Genomic DNA, 17,095 nt, shown 5'->3' with positions numbered 1-17,095 from the left:
CTCAAACAAAAACGGCATTACTTTGCTTTTCTGCTAGAAATCTCGGTTTGTAGAAAAATCTTCTAAGGATGAGTCGACGTTCCTAAAATGACCTGTGACATGACAAACTCTTCAATTTCTGAAATCGGACTTAGATTGGCAGTTAATTTCACTCAAACGCGTTTTTTTAGCGTGACCTAGGCTACCGGGTAGTTTTTAGAATTTTTTAGGACAAATGACCCGTGGTCAATTTCCTTCGAGCCACGATGAATCCACTCGACACATTGGCGACTCTCGGTTGTCGTGAAAATCTTGAGAATTCAAATACGGACACAAGGTACCAAAACGACAGTGAAATCAAATTAGTGTCGGTCAACGAGAGTTTTCCAATTTAGTGGAGTCACCCACGATCGATCATTCATCTCAGTCGAACCGACCTATCTCTGATTTCAAATCGATTTTATACTGTGCCGCAATGATCTCTAAAGATGAGCACGGTCGAGAAGTTGACTCTTGGTCGAATTCTAAAGTCTATTTGCCTTAAAGTCCTTAATAGCTTACCCGGCTAGTCTAGTTATCTCGTGAGTGACCAACTCAGAGAAAAACACTGTAGTTGCACCGATGAAATGCCTAATTTATTCTATCGAAATCAGAACCCAAAAATCTGTATGTCACATACGCTTTGCTTTTTCCTTCAATGGTTATAAAGGATTGCAAGTTGTGGTCCGCATGGCACTACTTGATACTAATTCCTCGACTATCAACATGCTTGCATTGGCGTAGTCAAAACAGCTCTCAATGCTAGATTTGTGTCTGTAACACTATTCCCAAACTTCAATATAGCTCTTTCAGATCCTAAATTGCTTCTTGTCTTGAAGGTTCAATTACAAGTCACTGGATATCCCCAGAGTCCAGATTTGATTGTATTACAAGTCACTGGATATCCCCAGAGTCCAGATTTGACTGTGGCAACTAGATGGTGTACATGTGACCCCCCAAAAAAAAAATAGATGGTGTACAAATAGACTTAACTTTGCTGGGACCAGAAGATGCCCTTTCGATCTCTGTGGACAATAAGTAGATGACTTTGTGCATCATATTCTAAGATAGATTTCTCATTCTGAGTTACTCAAACTCCTCCCTACTACCTGATTGACTAACTACAAAAACTTCGTCAAAATGTTCAGTGTATACAGGCTTCAAAGTCAAAATTCATCAAGAAAAAGGACGGTAGTGAGGTCATCAAATTTGATCACTCAAGAGAAAAGAAAGAAGGCTCTTCTTCAATTTTTCCTACAATCTTGATGATGCAGCCATACATAAAAGAAGATGAAGGTGAAGGAGAAAGACTTGGAATAGAGTCTTTCGACTCTAAAGGACAACCCTGTACTTCAAGGATCCTCATACAGCTCATTGCTGCTGGGATCTAGATTGCCAATGCAAAAAGTGCCATACCCCTCCACAAGATGAGGACGACAGGTGGCCTTCAAGGAGAATGAGGAAGTGCAGCTCATCTGAGCATGCAATTTTTCATAGATGGAAAGATGGAGATCCAACCATTGACCCCGCGGTGAAGATATTGGTAAGTACCGGTATCAGGTTTCTTACTCTGCCCCTAAATACTACACATCTCCAAAACCTTCTATGCTGACAGCATCAGTTGAGAACCTACGTGAGAACACACTACACTGTTCAGTACTTTCTGTGTGAGTCTATGTCTGACAGTGGTCTTTTAGGTTCACTATGTTTTAGGAGGTGTAGCAAGGAATATTGCCAATTGCATGTCGAAGCTGGGAGGAAAGCCCTTCTTCATCAGTGCTGTGGGCCTTGAAATGGCAGGTTAGTATGGCACATCTTTTGACCCAAAAAAAAAAAGTATAGCACATCTGAATTAGCCTACGCACTTTTTGTTTCAGCAAGACTTTCCGAGGCACCATTTTGGCTCAATTAATTATTTTGGCATATGAACTCGATGCATGGCGACCTAGGACATAATGTTTTGTAGAGTTTCAGCATAAAGGTTATCTTATATTGGTCTTGTTCAATTTCCTTCTTGTCTTAAGCCATGGGACATGGAGAAAAGTACTAGATAAATCCTTTAGCTCCATCTTTATTAAAAAACGCTATAAAAGTAAAGAAAATCTTTTTTTTTTTTTTTTTTTTTGGTAAAGAAAGAACCTACCATCTTTTCTCAGTAAAAGTGCGTAATTTTGTTTTGAGCCTTGACTATATGTCCATCCTATCTGCTTCTGTTGTAATTTGAGAGAGTTTCCTTTAGATTCACAGCGTATATATGGTCAAGCCTAATAGTTTTTATGAGAAAAAATAGTCGTTTTTTTAAACACTCATCTGTTTATTGTAACTGGAATTCTTGGGTATGCCAGCCTGATTCTAATCAGGATCAATAAATTTTGAGGACATCCCAAGTTGAGATCTTTCTGGAGGTCTGCGAGTAATTAGAATTGGCCATTAGGATTTTGCCAAATGTTGTCTTCACTTTTCAAATTGAGAATTTGCGAGTAAACTGTATATATTAAAGGTACTAATATTTGAGAATGTTTTTCTTTTTATTTGCTCCACCTTGATGTAGTGAATGTATGTTCATCTTCATATGGTTGCCAAGGCGAGCAAATTCTCTGTCGTTTCTTTATTTATTGGTTTTATTGTTGACGTTTCTGTGTCTTCCCAGGATTTTGCTAACATTATCCTGTGCCCTATGTATCAGGGAATCACTTGTTGGAGCATGGGAGATCTACTGGGCGTCCTATTGAAGGTTAACATGCTCAGTTTAACTGCTTGTCTGACATGCCTAGTAAAATCTACTAAATAGATAATAGTGATGAAATTTTGCTATATTTACCTTTACAGGCAGGTAAGTACACTACTCATTTATTTTTCTAAGCGTTCTCTTTTACTTCGCTATAACAATGAACTAGCTACTCTCCTGTTTTTTTGGCTTCAAATAAGTTATAGAGATGGATGTGCTGTTCATGAATGTGCTTCTTGTTCTTAAACTCAGCAATTCCAAGGCAGGTATCCTTCAAACCCAAGATATTACAACTGCTGTGGTCTGCTGTGTACTCGATCCAAACGGTGAGGTAGCTGCTGGTGTTGCAAGCTTTGAGTCAATTGTAAGTTAATTTTGCTAAAAACATATAAGGTTGAGCAGGCATACTTGTGTTCTTTCTAAGATCAATAAAGGCACTCACGGTTGACCTTTAGGAGAAATTTCTCACTGCTGAGTGGATTTCACAATTTAGATATCTTCTGCTCCAGTAGTGATGGTTGATGCTAACCTCAACGATCGTGCTCTTGAAGCTTCTTGTCAATGTAATTCTAAAGATTCGACCTGCTTTGATTTTTCATCTGACTTGATTGTATGATCTACTCTGAGTCAATAGAAAGCTCTTCAGAATTCACTTGGTTTTTATTTGAATTTTGTTTGCTGTGGCTGCAGGAGATAACATTCCTCTGTGGTTTGAACCGGCATCGGTTGCCAAATCCAAAGAAATTGCTTCTATTGTGAAGTATGTGAGTGCTTCGCCTTGTGATGTGCATTTACTTCTTTGGTGCTGTTTTCTATGTGCTGAGTAAACTTATTTAAGTCTGAAGTTGATACACAATCGGATAAGTTCAATAATACATTTTATAGAATTCATGAGATCTCAATCTCAAATTTCTGACTTGATTGCCAATGGAGTAGTTGATTACCATCATCCTTAGCACCATACCGAAAGAGAGCAAAATGGGAATTGCTATAATGAGAAAAGTTTAGTGCTTCAAATTGATTAACGCGGACCATTACTTATGTATGCTGGAAAATGATAGCAGTTGTTTTCAACATATTTCATAGAATTGCTTACCATCTGCATGGATATGGAGAAAAATGGTGAAAGTTGTGGTTTAGGTTGGAGAATTCTGCATGTAGCATATCGAAACAAAATTTAGTGGCTTTGCATAGACATTCGTTAATAATGCATGTCCAGTTCATAGCCTGCTGATTACATTTCCAGGAGTCAGTATGGCTGGTGATGTGATGCTTCCGCTAGGATATTAATTTGCAGTCTAGATGAGTTGAAGGAAACTTTTCCATAGTGAATACATTTAAGAGTGATACCCACAGAATCTTTTCTTAAATCAAGTAGGAAATTATAAACCGTACATCATATGCAATGGATTCATGTTTGTGATATTGTTAAACTTTGACAATATCTCACTTTTAGAAAAAATTGACCACGTCAAGTTCATATCAATCAGGCGTGAAATAAAGTGTTACTGGTTTACATAGTTGACTTCTTGGTTTTGGCATCCCTTTGAGCTATGAAAACAATATGACATTAGGAGAAACGAAATTCAGCTCACATGGGCATAGTTTGAGAGTGGCATTAAGCGGTTCCTAGATTCTGAAAGCTTCATCTTGAAGATCTGCTGTTGATACAGACTAGGCTCTTTGCAGGTAACTTATGTATCTCCCAATGAAGATGAGCTCTTTGCAATGGCAGATGCTCTATCTCCTGGGAAGTTACATGGTTTGAGTGAAAGGTATAAGTGCGAAAAAAATTGTCCTGCAGAATCTCACATCAATATGCTAAAACCCACTAATTCTTTTGCTTGAGAGGGGCATAAAAATTGTAGTCGTAACCATAGGCGCTTGTGGAGTATTTCTATGCTCTAAAGAGGGGTCTATATTGACGAGAGCTGTTGTGGAGAAACCCCAATGCCTTGGCATAAGTTCAGAACTCCACAAATTGATCTCATCTTATTGCCCTTCACAAAAGTTTCATGATGCCAAACATATCGAGGGAACATCTCATCTCTTTGCTTTGCATCTTCCTGGCCTTCCTGCATCTGTTAAGTAGCTTACCAGGGCTGGCGATTGCTTAGTGGGTGCTACACTCATCGATATGTGAAGGTTTGAACATTATACAAGCCGTCTCAGTCTGTATTGCAGCAGCAAAAGCCACTGTCGAGGCAGATTCGAACATACCTTTGATGTTTGATTTAATTGGAGTTGCAGGTATGAATATTCTTTCAATAAAGACGGCAGGAAATTTATGCATTCTTGGATATTCTATCAATTTGGTTTGATTCTACTTCTTTTGTTGTGTTAATTTCAATAATTTCAGTAGAGTAGATAAGAAACAAATTGGTGTAATGGAAACCAGTGTGACTCATCAAGGAAAGCGATCGTGCAACTTGTAGAGGCTGTTTCTGAACATGATACCTTCTCTCAATAGGTACAAGCTAATGAGTGTGCTGAGAATACTGTAGAGCTGCATTTTGCGCTATATTTTGCTATCCAAGACACAAACAGAATAAATTGGAAAAACTTTCGTTAGTTTAAGCATGATGCTGGATTCCTATTATCCTTGGGAAATGGATGTGAACTAATATGTAATGAGGCCATAAATGATTGTGCCTAAACTTCCTTGGCAGATGATGCTGTACTCAGCTGCGAAGGTTGTTTATAATGGACCAGTGTAAGCTGCTGCTATCATCAAGATAATGATGATCATCAATGGACCGGTGCAGAATTGGACTTAAGACTGCTCATCGTTGGTCAACTTGTTTTGTTTTTAGGCTTCCATTTGATACATTGGAGGTGTAAAATATTTACTCCACAAGTAGAGTTGAGATACTGACAGAAGTGTTCAGTTTCTGGCACTGCATCAGTTTCATTAGTAGATGAATCCTTCCAGTCCAAGATCGTGTGTGAAACATTTTACGGTTTTAATAAATATCCTCAGTCATTTCTCTACTCATTTCAATTTCTTCTTCCGGCAGAAACAAATTCCTTACCATTTATTTAAGAATTGGGGCCTCGGAGGAATCTGTATGTTTCATGCAGTGTGATGTTTTGGTTGCTACGGCACACTTACCCCCAGCGTGCGGATTCAGATGCCTGCAAAGACCTCCTTACGTCTTTATCTGCTTCTGAATTCTGTGGCTATTCTAATGTTCCGACTAGAACGATGAAATGACATTTGAAGTGACGAGGCTCTCAATCTCTTAGGGTGCGTTTGGCTGCACCCTATTTCTGTTCCCAGGAACAGAAATTTCTGTTTTTTTTTTTGTTCTTTTGTTCCCTTTTTGTTCTTTTGAAACGAAAGAAACAAGAAACATAAAAAAAGTTGTTTCATGTTTCTGGAACAAAATCTAGAAACACTTCTCTTTTTTATTTTTTTCTTTTATTCTTCTTTTTTTCTTTGGCCGGTCGCCGGCCTTGGCCATGGCCGGTGACCGCCGGCGACCGGCCGACGAGGGCCGGGCCCGCCACGGCGAGCCTCGCCCAAGGCCACGGCGAGGCTCGGCGGGCCTCGAGCGAGGCCGAGCGTGGCCGTGGCCGGCCGGCGAGGCGAGGCTCGGCCACCGCCATGGCCGGGCGAGCCTCGCCGGCCGCCGGGCGATGGCCCGGCGAGGCGAGCCGAGCCTCGCCGGCGAGGCCGCCGGGCGAGCTCGGCCTTGTTGGATCCGGGCGAGCTCGAGCTCGCCCAGCCAAGGCGAGGCCGAGCCTCGCCCAGCCACGGCCAGGCTCGGCCTCGCCGGCCGCTCGGCGAGCTCGGCCTTGGCCGGCCGGCGATCCGGGCGAGGCTCGGCCTTGCCCGCATCGCCCAACCAAGGCGAGGCCGAGCCTCGCCCAGCCACGGCCGGGCTCGGCCACCCTAGGCCATCGCGATGTCGGCGAGGCCGAGCGGCCGGGGCGGTGGCCGAGCTCGAGCTCGAGGCCGAGCCTCGCCCGGCCCACGGCCAGGCTCGGCTCGCCGGGGCCGGCGAGCCACGCCGTGGTTGGGGCGAGGCCGCCGGCCCCGCCGGCCATGGCCGAGGCCCGCCCCCCGGCCATGGCCGAGGCCGGGCCCCGGCCATGGAGGCCGCGACCGGCCAAAGAAGAAAAAAAAAAAAAAAAGGAAAAATAAATAAGAAAAATAAGAAAGAAAATAGAAAAATAAAATAAAAATATTAAAAAATTAAAAGAAATAAAAAATTATACAAATTTACCAAACGTGTTTCTATTCTTTTTATATTTTCGGGAACAGATTTACCAAACGCATTTTTTGTTCAAAAATTGTTCCCCGGAACATAAACACTTTTTTCTATTTCGTTCCTTAAACAATTTTTAAACGAAACGTTACCAAACGCAGCCTTACTAATCTCGAGTTAGGTACTTTGTCACAATATACATCGTTTGTGCCAGTGAACAGATCATGCTCAGTTGGTTAGATTCTTACATTTGATCAGTAGCTTCATTGAAGAAAAAAAAAAAAGAAGCATGGCAATTCACTTAAAAGGCGACTTTTTATTTACCAAGTAAAAACTTATTTTAATGATCTTTTTTATTTAGTATACATTTTTCATGTATCATATCGTCAAGGAGCGTAATCTAAGGACAACAAAACTAAGTACAGGAAAAAGGGAAAAAAAAAATTGGGTTGGCAGAACGGTAACCATGGCCAATTTAAAGATTCTCATTGGTTTGTAGAAGCTGAGGAAAATGAGGAAACAACCCAAAATGCAGACGTAGCAGCTTCTACTGAAGCAAAGAAAGCCAAAAGAATAACAAGCCACTGATTCTGCATCTTTCCTTAAGGATTGAAAGTTCAAATCGAACCATCCAGAAAGAGCAAATCCACGGAGATGGCTCGGAAGGAATCACGACCAGATCATTCTCCAGAGAGTTCGTGAACTCCAAGGCGCTCCTATCCGAAACAGAACCAAAGGAGAAAAATTCTCAATGTCCATTACCTTCACCCATCATTTTTGTCCTTGCCCTCTTACCAATGTGTTTATCTTTTCGAAGGAGGATGCAAGAGAATAAACTATATAAAATACAATAAAACAACATTAGCCTAAGAGCTAGAAGAAGACAATCTCAAAAGTAATCTCTGTTGAGCTAAACCATCTCAAGTCCCTCCTAACATGACACTAGATTGTGGGACATATAACAAATACACACAAAACATTTCCGATAACTATGCATGGAACTCTAAACACCATTGGTATCTCCCAAAGGAAAACTAGTATAAATTATCGGGGTACTTGATGAAGTTGAGAATGTTTCTAGCTCCATCTCAGCTTCATCATTGTTAATTGGCACATCAGGTGGATAAATAAGCGGTTTTGGAGGCATATGGAGTTCATCAATATCTCCTTCAAGCATTTCTAGGACTTTGCTCATTGAAGGCCGATGGTCAGGATTTAATTGTATACACCAGAATGCAACTATTATCATCTTTTTTATCACCTTCCTTTCCTCTGCTACAATTTCTATTTCAGCACTTTTTTCTTCGTTGACTTGGTCATACACCCACAATGGAAAATAAATTTGGCTTGAGTGTTCTGCATTTGCATCTATATTCTTCCTTCTACCTGCCATTTCCATGAGCCACATGCCGAAGCTATAGACGTCCGATTTATAAGATACACCACCGATGTTTCTGTAAAACAACTCTGGTGCCATATATCCTAAGGTCCCTCTTGCAGCAGTCAGTGAGACTATGCTATAATTAGCAGGATAAAGTTTTGCTAGTCCAAAGTCAGAAACTTTCGGAGCGAAATTCTTGTCTAAAAGAATATTGTGAGGCTTGATATCAAAGTGTAGTATTTGCATGTCACACCCCCGATGTAAGTATTCAATCCCTCTCGCCACCCCAAGAGCAATCTCATATATTTTCTTGTAATTGAGAAACTTATCACCTTCCTCAGTGAAAATTTGCTTATCCAAGGATCCATTCAACATGAGATCATACACGAGAGCTTGTTTCGAGCCTTCAAAGCAAAAACCAATGAGTTGCACTACATTAACATGGTAAATTCTTCCAATAGTAGCCACTTCATTGATAAAATCTTGGCCTTGGGCCTTAGACGGCTTCAAAATCTTGATGGCCACTTCATTGCCACTTCGGAGCGTTCCTTTGTACACGGAATTATATCCCCCTTCTCCTAGTTTGTGCTTAAAATTTGCAGTGATCTTTTTAATATTCGAGTAAGAGTACCTTATGGGCAAAAAATTGTTGTGAGCTTGCAAAAATTCTTCGATATTCTTGTCCATTGCTAAGTGCCTTCTTTTGTAGGTGTAGATTAGAAATATCCCCAAAAATGGCATTCCAATTACAAACTTTGCTCCACAAAAATACACTGAAAATAATTCCGATAGGTTAGAATAAGGTTTTCTTAATTATTTTAAGAACAAATCATTGTGGCTTACCCAGTAGACATATAAAATGCTCAGTTATCCCAACGGTCATATAACCTAGGAGACCTGTGAAAAGAATGAATGATTTGAAAAGGAATTGAAGGAAAAGAAGTCTAGAAAACAAAACTCACGAGGAAACAGAGTAGTAGCTAACTACTTTGTGCAAGTTGAGTTTTGTCTAAAAGAATATGAAAAGTGGGATGCGTGCACTCGCAAGAAATAATAAGCTTCGTTTAACATAAATGATCGCGATACGAGAAATTCCCTTTGCTTTTTTAGCAGTCAACAAATACAAAGAAAATGTGATTTTCATTTTTAATTGATAATTTTGTTTCTCCATGAATAGGTAAACGCAATTTTTTAAGGAATTTGCTAGTACAAGTGTTTCTTAGAATGTTAGTTAAGTAACTAATTAAGAAAACAAGAAAATCTAAACTCTATGCCAACAAAAAACTAGTCATGTGGCTGCTCGAACAATGACCATCTTTTTTTACAACGGGAATTCTATCGTCCAGTGGAAAGGAAATATAATCTATACTCATTTACATGTGCAGCTGATGATGGGTCTGTTGTGGTGACTTCTAAGATCACTTCTTCTTCTTTGCCAATTCTGCAACTCCTACATTTTGACTACAATATATAACACAAAGCTCCTGAAATCTTTCAAATACACAGATGTTGCCCTATACTAACATGTATACTTCGTCATGATTTTCTTGGATTTGAAATAATTTTTACGTATTTGAATTTTGAGGAGAAAGTAACAAGTGAAAGAGTGTGCACAATCATGCAAAATTGCAGTAAAGTTTCATTGTCAATCGATGCTTACCGCCATAAGAGAACTCGACTTTGCAATCCTAACTTCCAAAGATGCTAGGGAAATCAAAGAGGTAAAATAAAAGTCTCTGGGTGGTGAATCTGCAACCTTGATACTTGAGGTAGTCACGGAAATAGATTACAGAAGTGCCGGAACTCGTGTCGAGAAGAAATCCACTAGCCATGATGTTATGGATTTGCTCGTAGTTGTAGAGGCTACTATTTATCTGCTCATTCTTTGTAGAAAAATTTGATACCTCGGTCCAGCTACGAATGGTGCAAAAGTCCCTAACATTTGATACGTTTGGATTGGCCAAAGCATACAACTTCCAACTCGATGATGTGTTGGAAGAATACGACCCCACAGTGCATGATGGATTAATAGCAATGTAAAATGAAGAATGAACCAGCTTTGAGCAGTTCACAATGACCACAGTCACCAAACTACTGAGTGGGTAGTATAGCCCTTTCAAGGACAAATCGAAACGACTCAGAAAGTGACGAGGGAGAGATGAGCAATTGCCCTTGTGAATCCTGTCGTCTACCAATTTGATTCGCTCAATGGAATTATCAATAGATTGCACATAGTATCTACTACTATCAAAGTACATAACTGTGCGTTTACCTTCACAAGCCAGCTTGTATAAACCACATCTTTCTGGATCACTCTTCAGTCGAAATGGATAGCTTATATTGTGAATGTCACCACAAGATGAAGCGACGCACAACTGATTACATGGCTTTGCAGTGCTAGTCAGCGGTTGCAATAGAACAAGAATGAGTAGCAGCGCTTGATAGGTATCCATGGAGTTAAGAGCATCAATCATGTGTCTGTTTGTCTTTGGGCGAAGAGAAATCGGTGAAGAATTGCTCTGTGTGCAGAGGAAGCACAATTTAAAAAGATCGGGAGTAGTTGGGATGATCCTTGACTTTGGAGTCGCCTAGCCCAGTATGAAAAGCCCAAGTCAGTTAACCCAACAAATGCACACAATTCAACAAATTAAAGAAGTACAGTGCCCTCAGCGGGGCGAGTACCCAGCTGGCCAGCGCAAAAATGCAGTCTATCTAGAAAATTCACGACGTGAAGTTTGGGTCGAAGTTTAGGTGCATCTAGGAAATTGCGCCCATAAAATATTAGAGATGATTTTTCCCTATGACTTGTGCATTCATACGGGGGCAAATACACAGCCGGCCAACACAAATGCATCATTTACACCCATGAAAAAATTAGAGATGATTTTTTCCCATTTGACTTTTCGTCAACTCTCTCAACATAATTTTTGGGTCGATCTCAACCCCATCCACAAACAAGTCCATCTCTCTCTCTCTCTCTCTCTCTCTCTCTCTCTCTCTCTCTCTCTCTCTCTCTCTCTCTCTCTCTCTCTCTCCCTATCAATCACTTCCTATTGTTGGAGAAATCTTTCTGGAATATTTTGAAACTGACAAAACGTTTCCATCAGTCTAGTCTGAAGATTTGCATACTCTACTATTTAAAGTCTGAAGACCTCTGGACTGCCAGACTCAAGACTCAAAGTCTATTCTCATTGACAGTTTCTAATCCGTTGAAGAAAGGCTGTCCAGAACTGTGTGTTTCATTAAGGATTTTGCCTTATCAACTGGAGAAGATCTCTTGGCTGGTTATGACATAACGAATTCCTTTATTTGAATAGATTGATTAAGGATCCGATGATTGGCGAAGTATACTTGGAAGGTTCTACTTATGGAAACCAAGATCCTGATTGTATGGGCGAGCATGATTGATGGGCTATCGACATGTTCCTTTAATAGCTCGAATGATCTTCCTAATTGATTTTGTCCAACGGGAAGATTGGAAGAATTCCTTTGGTAAGTGCCAACGGGAGAAGATCTCTTGGCTGGTTATAACATAACAGATTCCTTTATTCGAATCAAGATTGATTAAGGATCCGATGATTGGCGAAGTATACTTGGAAGGTTCTACTTATGGAAACCAAGATCCTGATTGTATGGGCGAGCAGGATTGATGGGCTATCGACATGTTCCTTTAATAGCTCGAATGATCTTCCTAATTGATTTTTTCCAACGGGAAGATTGGAAGAATTCCTTTGGTAAGTGCCAACGGGTATGATGGCATAAATGAGTATATAAGAAAGACTTTCTAGTTGTTCGAGTGTGCACGATAGAAGAATTCCAAAGTCTGAAGCTCCTTGTTCTTAGTCAATTCATTTATTGAGCGAAATCTTGTACACAAAAGAGAGTCTATATTCTGAGATACCTTGAGGAAGTGTGGTAGAGTATCTACATTGTGGAATCAAGGGAAAGCATTGCTGTAACATCTCTTTTGTTCATAGTGAAATCCAGCCGGTGGGCTGTCAGTGCGGAAGAGTGGACGTAGGCTTGAAATAAGCCGAACCACTATAAACTTTGTGTTCAATTTTCTCTTCCCTACTCTCTGCTTTACTTTTATCATAATTTGTTTTGTTAAAGGAGAACTTCCTTTCTATTGTCTGCCTAGTATTGCTTTCGTATATTGAGAAATTGTTTTTTACACCTATTCACCTCCCTCTAGGTGCTTATACTAGCCATATCAATTGGTATCAGAGCTTGTGTACTCACTTTGTTTGAAGTGTTTTACTTCAGAGTTAAAGATCCATGGCCAGTATGTTAGCTCCAGGGCTGGTGGAAGGGCAAAGCAATACCAAACCACCTTACTTTGATGGAAAGGATTACAACATCTGGAAAAACAAGATGAAAGCGTTCCTAAGATCAAAGGATCCTCTGGAATGGGACGTTGTAGAAAAAGGAATCACTCCTAAAGCTGCATCTGTCTCAGAGAGAGGAAAAGAAGCTATTGAGTCTAGTGAAATGACTCAGGAAGAGATAATCAAGAGACAAGCTCTTGATGCAAAAGCAATTTATTCTTTATATTGTACTTTGTCACATACTGAATATAACAGAATATCTTCTTGTGTTACAGCAAAAGAAGTTTGGGATAGATTACATATTACCTATGAAGGAACTGATCGAGTGAAAGAGACCAGAATCAACATTCTCCTCGGCCAATACGAAGCCTTCAAAATGAAAACAGGAGAATCTATAACTTACATGTTTAGTCGCTTACGTAAATCGTGAATGGTCTTGAAAATCAAAGTCAACCAATTTCTGATCCCATGAAGGTAAACAAGCTACTGCGTGGACTCTCCAAGGATTGGAATCACATAAATACCTCAATAAGAAAGACACAAAGAATCATGTCACTATCTGTCGATGAGTTGGTTGGAACTCTTCAGTCTTATGAAGTGGAACGAATCAATGAAGACGAAGATCCTAAAGGTAAGAAATCCATTGCATTAAAATCCAATGATGATTCTAATGTTACAAATTCTGAAGAAGATATGGATGATGAGGAGCTTGGTCTCATGATAAGAAGATTCAGAAAGCTGAACAGAAAAGGAAGAAGATTCAATCCAAAGAAACAGAGTTTTCAAAAGCAACAGACTAAGTCTGTTGAGAATGATGAATCAAACAAAGATGTAGTCGGCTTTGAATGTAAGAAAAAGGGACACATCGGACTAACCGTCCTCTTCGAGGAAGAAGAAAGGAAAAGCTAAAAAAAAGTATCGAAAGGCTCTTAAAGCAAAAACCTGGAGTGATATAGAGTGTGAAGAAAGTGATGATGATTATGCCAATATATGTCTGATGGCACAATCAGATTCAGATTCAAACTCCGAGACAGACTCCGATTCAGATAGTGAATTTGAGGTAAGTAACTTTAAAATCCCTGTTAAAGTTTCTAAATACATTGATGAGCTGTGTTTTAGTCTTAAAACTTCTCTTAAAATGATTTCCAAACTTAAAAAATAAAATTCTGCACTAAAACAACAGGAAAATATTTCGAAAGAGAAGTTGAAATGTTTAGACATGAATGTTTCTACTCTTAAAGAAAGTGAAGATAATCTTTTAAAAGAAAATGAATTTTTAAAAATGACATATCAAATATTTCAAAAAGATTTTCAATAGGATCTCGAGAAACTTGAGAAAATTCTTTCAAGACAAAGACCTTATTTCAATAAATCTGGTTTGGGAATGACTGTGGAAACTATTTCTCTAATTGATTTTCCTAAAGTGAAGGAAAGAATTAAGCAAAAACCCACAAGAGATGCTTACAAAAATAATTTTAAAAAGATCTTTGTAAAACCAGTAGGTCGCAATGCTCTCAGATGTTCAAAGTGCAATAGTGCAGATCATTTTGAAAAGGAATGTTCTATGGTTTGGAAACCTGTTAAAAAGGTATGGGCAAAAACCGCATATCATACTAACACCAATGGACCCAAGAAAATATGGATACCAAAGAAAGCTTGAGTCTCTTTTTTAAATGCAGGTCACTATCAAGAAAAATGTAAAATGGTATCTGGATAGTGGATACTCAAGACATATGACAGGAGATTCAAATTGCTTCATAAAGCTCATTCAAGTAAATTGTGGAAAAGTCTCATTTGGAGGAAACAGCAAAGGAAGAATTGTGGGATTTGGAACTGTAAAGATTGGAAACCTCACAATAAGCAATGTTTCCCTAGTGGAAGGACTCAACTACAATCTGCTCAGTATTAGTCAGCTATGTGATACCGGTTTCAAAATCAACTTTCAAGAGGGAATATGTTCAGGAACCAATAAAGACTCTACTCAGTCATTCATGGGTCGAAGACATGGAAATATCTACCTCTTGGATGTGAAACCAGATGAATCGCAATGTCTAATCTCAATTCAAGACGAAGCGAGCTTATGGCATAGAAGGCTTGGGCACATCAATATGAAGCAGATAGCCAAAATTTCAGCAAAGAAGCTTGTTCGTGGTTTACCTAAATTATCATACCAAAAGTCTGATCTATGTACACCATGCGTATTGGGAAAGCATATAAGAAATTCCTTTAAACCAATAAATCAAGTTTCCACTAATCGTGTACTACAGCTTCTGCATATGGATCTCTTTGGACCAACCAGAACTCAGAGCATTGGAGGTAAGAAATACTGCCTAGTAATTGTGGATGACTACTCATGATTTACTTAGGTTTATTTCCTGGCAAGTAAGTCTGAAACCTTCTCTTACTTTGAAAAGTTTGCTAAAAGGGTTCAAAATGAAAAATGGTATGTTATCACAAGTATAAGGACAGACCATGGAGGTGAATTTGAAAATCAAGATTTTACAAAATTCTGTGATGAATCTGGTTTTCAGCATGTGTTCTCCTCTCCATATACTCCAGAGAAAAATGGAGTTGTTGAAAGAAAGAATAGGTCACTTCAAGAAATGGCTAGAACTCTTTTAATTGAAAGTACCATCTCTTCACGATTTTGGGCTGAAGCAGTTTCAACAGCATGTTATATTATCAATAGAGTTTTTCTAAGGCTTATTCTGGAAAAAACTCCATATGAGTTATTCAAAGGAAAGAAACCTATTGTTTCATATTTTCATGTGTTTGGATGCAAGTGCTTTATATTGAAAAATGCAAATGATCGAGTTGGTAAGTTTGAAGAAAAATCAGACGAAGGCATCTTCCTTGGATATTCTACCTCAAGCAAAGCCTACAGAGTCTATAACAAGAAAACTCAATCTGTGGAGCAATCAATGAATGTCAAATTCCAGGATTCCATGCAAAATGAATCTATTCAGACTCATCTTGAAGAATCTGAACCTGCTCCAGACTCTACAAAGTCTAAATCTCAAGAAGCAGCTCAAACTCTAAAAGACCAGCAACAAGTGGTTATTGAAGATTCAAATGAAGGAAGTGATCATCAACCTGACAAATCAACCAGTAACTGAAAGCATAAGTCCAGTCATCCCAAAGATCTCATTATTGGCGACATTAATGAAGGAATTCGCACAAGATCCAAAAGGCGCGAAGAGTCTAGTATTGTGGCTCTTATTTTTGAAATAGAACCCAAAAGCATAGAAGAAGCTTTATCGGATGAAAGCTGGATTGAAGCTATGCAAGAAGAACTCAGACAATTCAACATTAATGATGTCTAGGAGTTGACTCCTAAACCAAAAGGTAAATCTATTATTGGAGCTAAATGGGTTTTCAAGAACAAGATGAACGAGAAAGGAAAAGTCGTAAGAAACAAAGCACGACTCGTGGCCAAGAGATATACGTAAGAAGAAGGGATAGACTATGACGAGACTTACGCACCGGTAGCAAGGTTAGAAGCAATTCGATTATTACTTGCTTTTGCTTGTTATAAGAATTTCAAATTATTCCAAATGGACGTCAAAAGTGCTTTCCTGAATGGATTTATCCATGAGGAAGTCTATGTGGAACAACCACCTGGGTTTGAAGACCCAAGGAAACCAGACTCAGTATTCAGACTGAAAAAAGGCCTTGTATGGTTTAAAGCAAGCACCTCAAGCTTGGTACGACAGGCTGAGTAAGTTTTTAATTCAAAACGGATTTGTCAAAGGTAAAGTAGACACTACTCTGTTTATCAAAAGAGAAAGCAAAAGTTTTCTGCTTGTTCAAATATATGTTGATGATATTATTTTTGGATCCTCTAATGAAATTCTGTGCAAGAAATTCTCTAAGTCTATGCAGGATGAATTTGAAATGAGCATGATGGGTGAACTAACCTTCTTTCTTGGACTTCAAGTGAAACAATTGAAGGAAGGGACTTTTATCCATCAAGAAAAATATGCTAATGATCTTGTTAAAAAGTTTGGACTGGAAAATTGCAAAAAGACTGATATACCAATGTCAAGTTCCTTGAAGATAGACAAAGATGAAGGAGGAAAGAAAGTTGACCAGAAGCTATACAGAGTATCATTGGTTCACTTCTTTATCTTACTACTTCTAGACCTGACATTTTGTTTAGTGTTTGCATTTGTGCTAGATTTCAAGCAGACCCTAAAGAATCTCATCTAAGTGCTGCAAAGAGTATTATCAAATACATTGCTTCAACTTCAAGCCTCGGTCTTTGGTATCCTAAAAAGGGAGACTTTACTCTTCTTGGATACTCAGACGCAGGTCTAGCCGATTGCAGAGTTGATAGAAAGAGCACCTTGGGTACCTGTCAACTACTTGGAAGCAAGACAGTGTCTTGGTTTTCAAGGAAGCAAAACAAAGTAGCTCTTTCTACAGCAGA

At 39.2% G+C, this 17,095-nt stretch overlaps 1 protein-coding gene and 1 pseudogene across 1 annotated transcript; one reads left to right on the top strand and one right to left on the bottom strand.

Annotated features, from left to right (window-relative positions):
- The first annotated feature begins 1,005 nt into the window (after nucleotides 1–1,005).
- Nucleotides 1,006–5,331, top strand: LOC120295627 (annotated as a pseudogene).
- A 2,629-nt stretch (nucleotides 5,332–7,960) lies between these two features.
- Nucleotides 7,961–9,025, bottom strand: LOC104454939 (rust resistance kinase Lr10). Its single transcript, XM_018877083.2, has one exon. It carries the CDS (start codon nucleotides 9,023–9,025, stop codon nucleotides 7,961–7,963), a length of 1,065 nt encoding a protein of 354 aa, XP_018732628.2.
- Nucleotides 9,026–17,095: the final 8,070 nt, after the last annotated feature.

This window comes from Eucalyptus grandis, chromosome 7, assembly GCF_016545825.1.
Source record: "Eucalyptus grandis isolate ANBG69807.140 chromosome 7, ASM1654582v1, whole genome shotgun sequence".
Lineage (NCBI taxonomy): Eukaryota > Viridiplantae > Streptophyta > Magnoliopsida > Myrtales > Myrtaceae > Eucalyptus > Eucalyptus grandis.
Note: the sequence above shows the minus strand (reverse complement) of the source record. Positions and strands in the feature narration are given on the sequence as shown.

Bases quoted from the DNA above. Each gene is read 5' to 3' on its own strand.
- LOC104454939 (XM_018877083.2), bottom strand. From the start codon at position 9,025: ATGGACAAGAATATCGAAGAATTTTTGCAAGCTCACAACAATTTTTTG.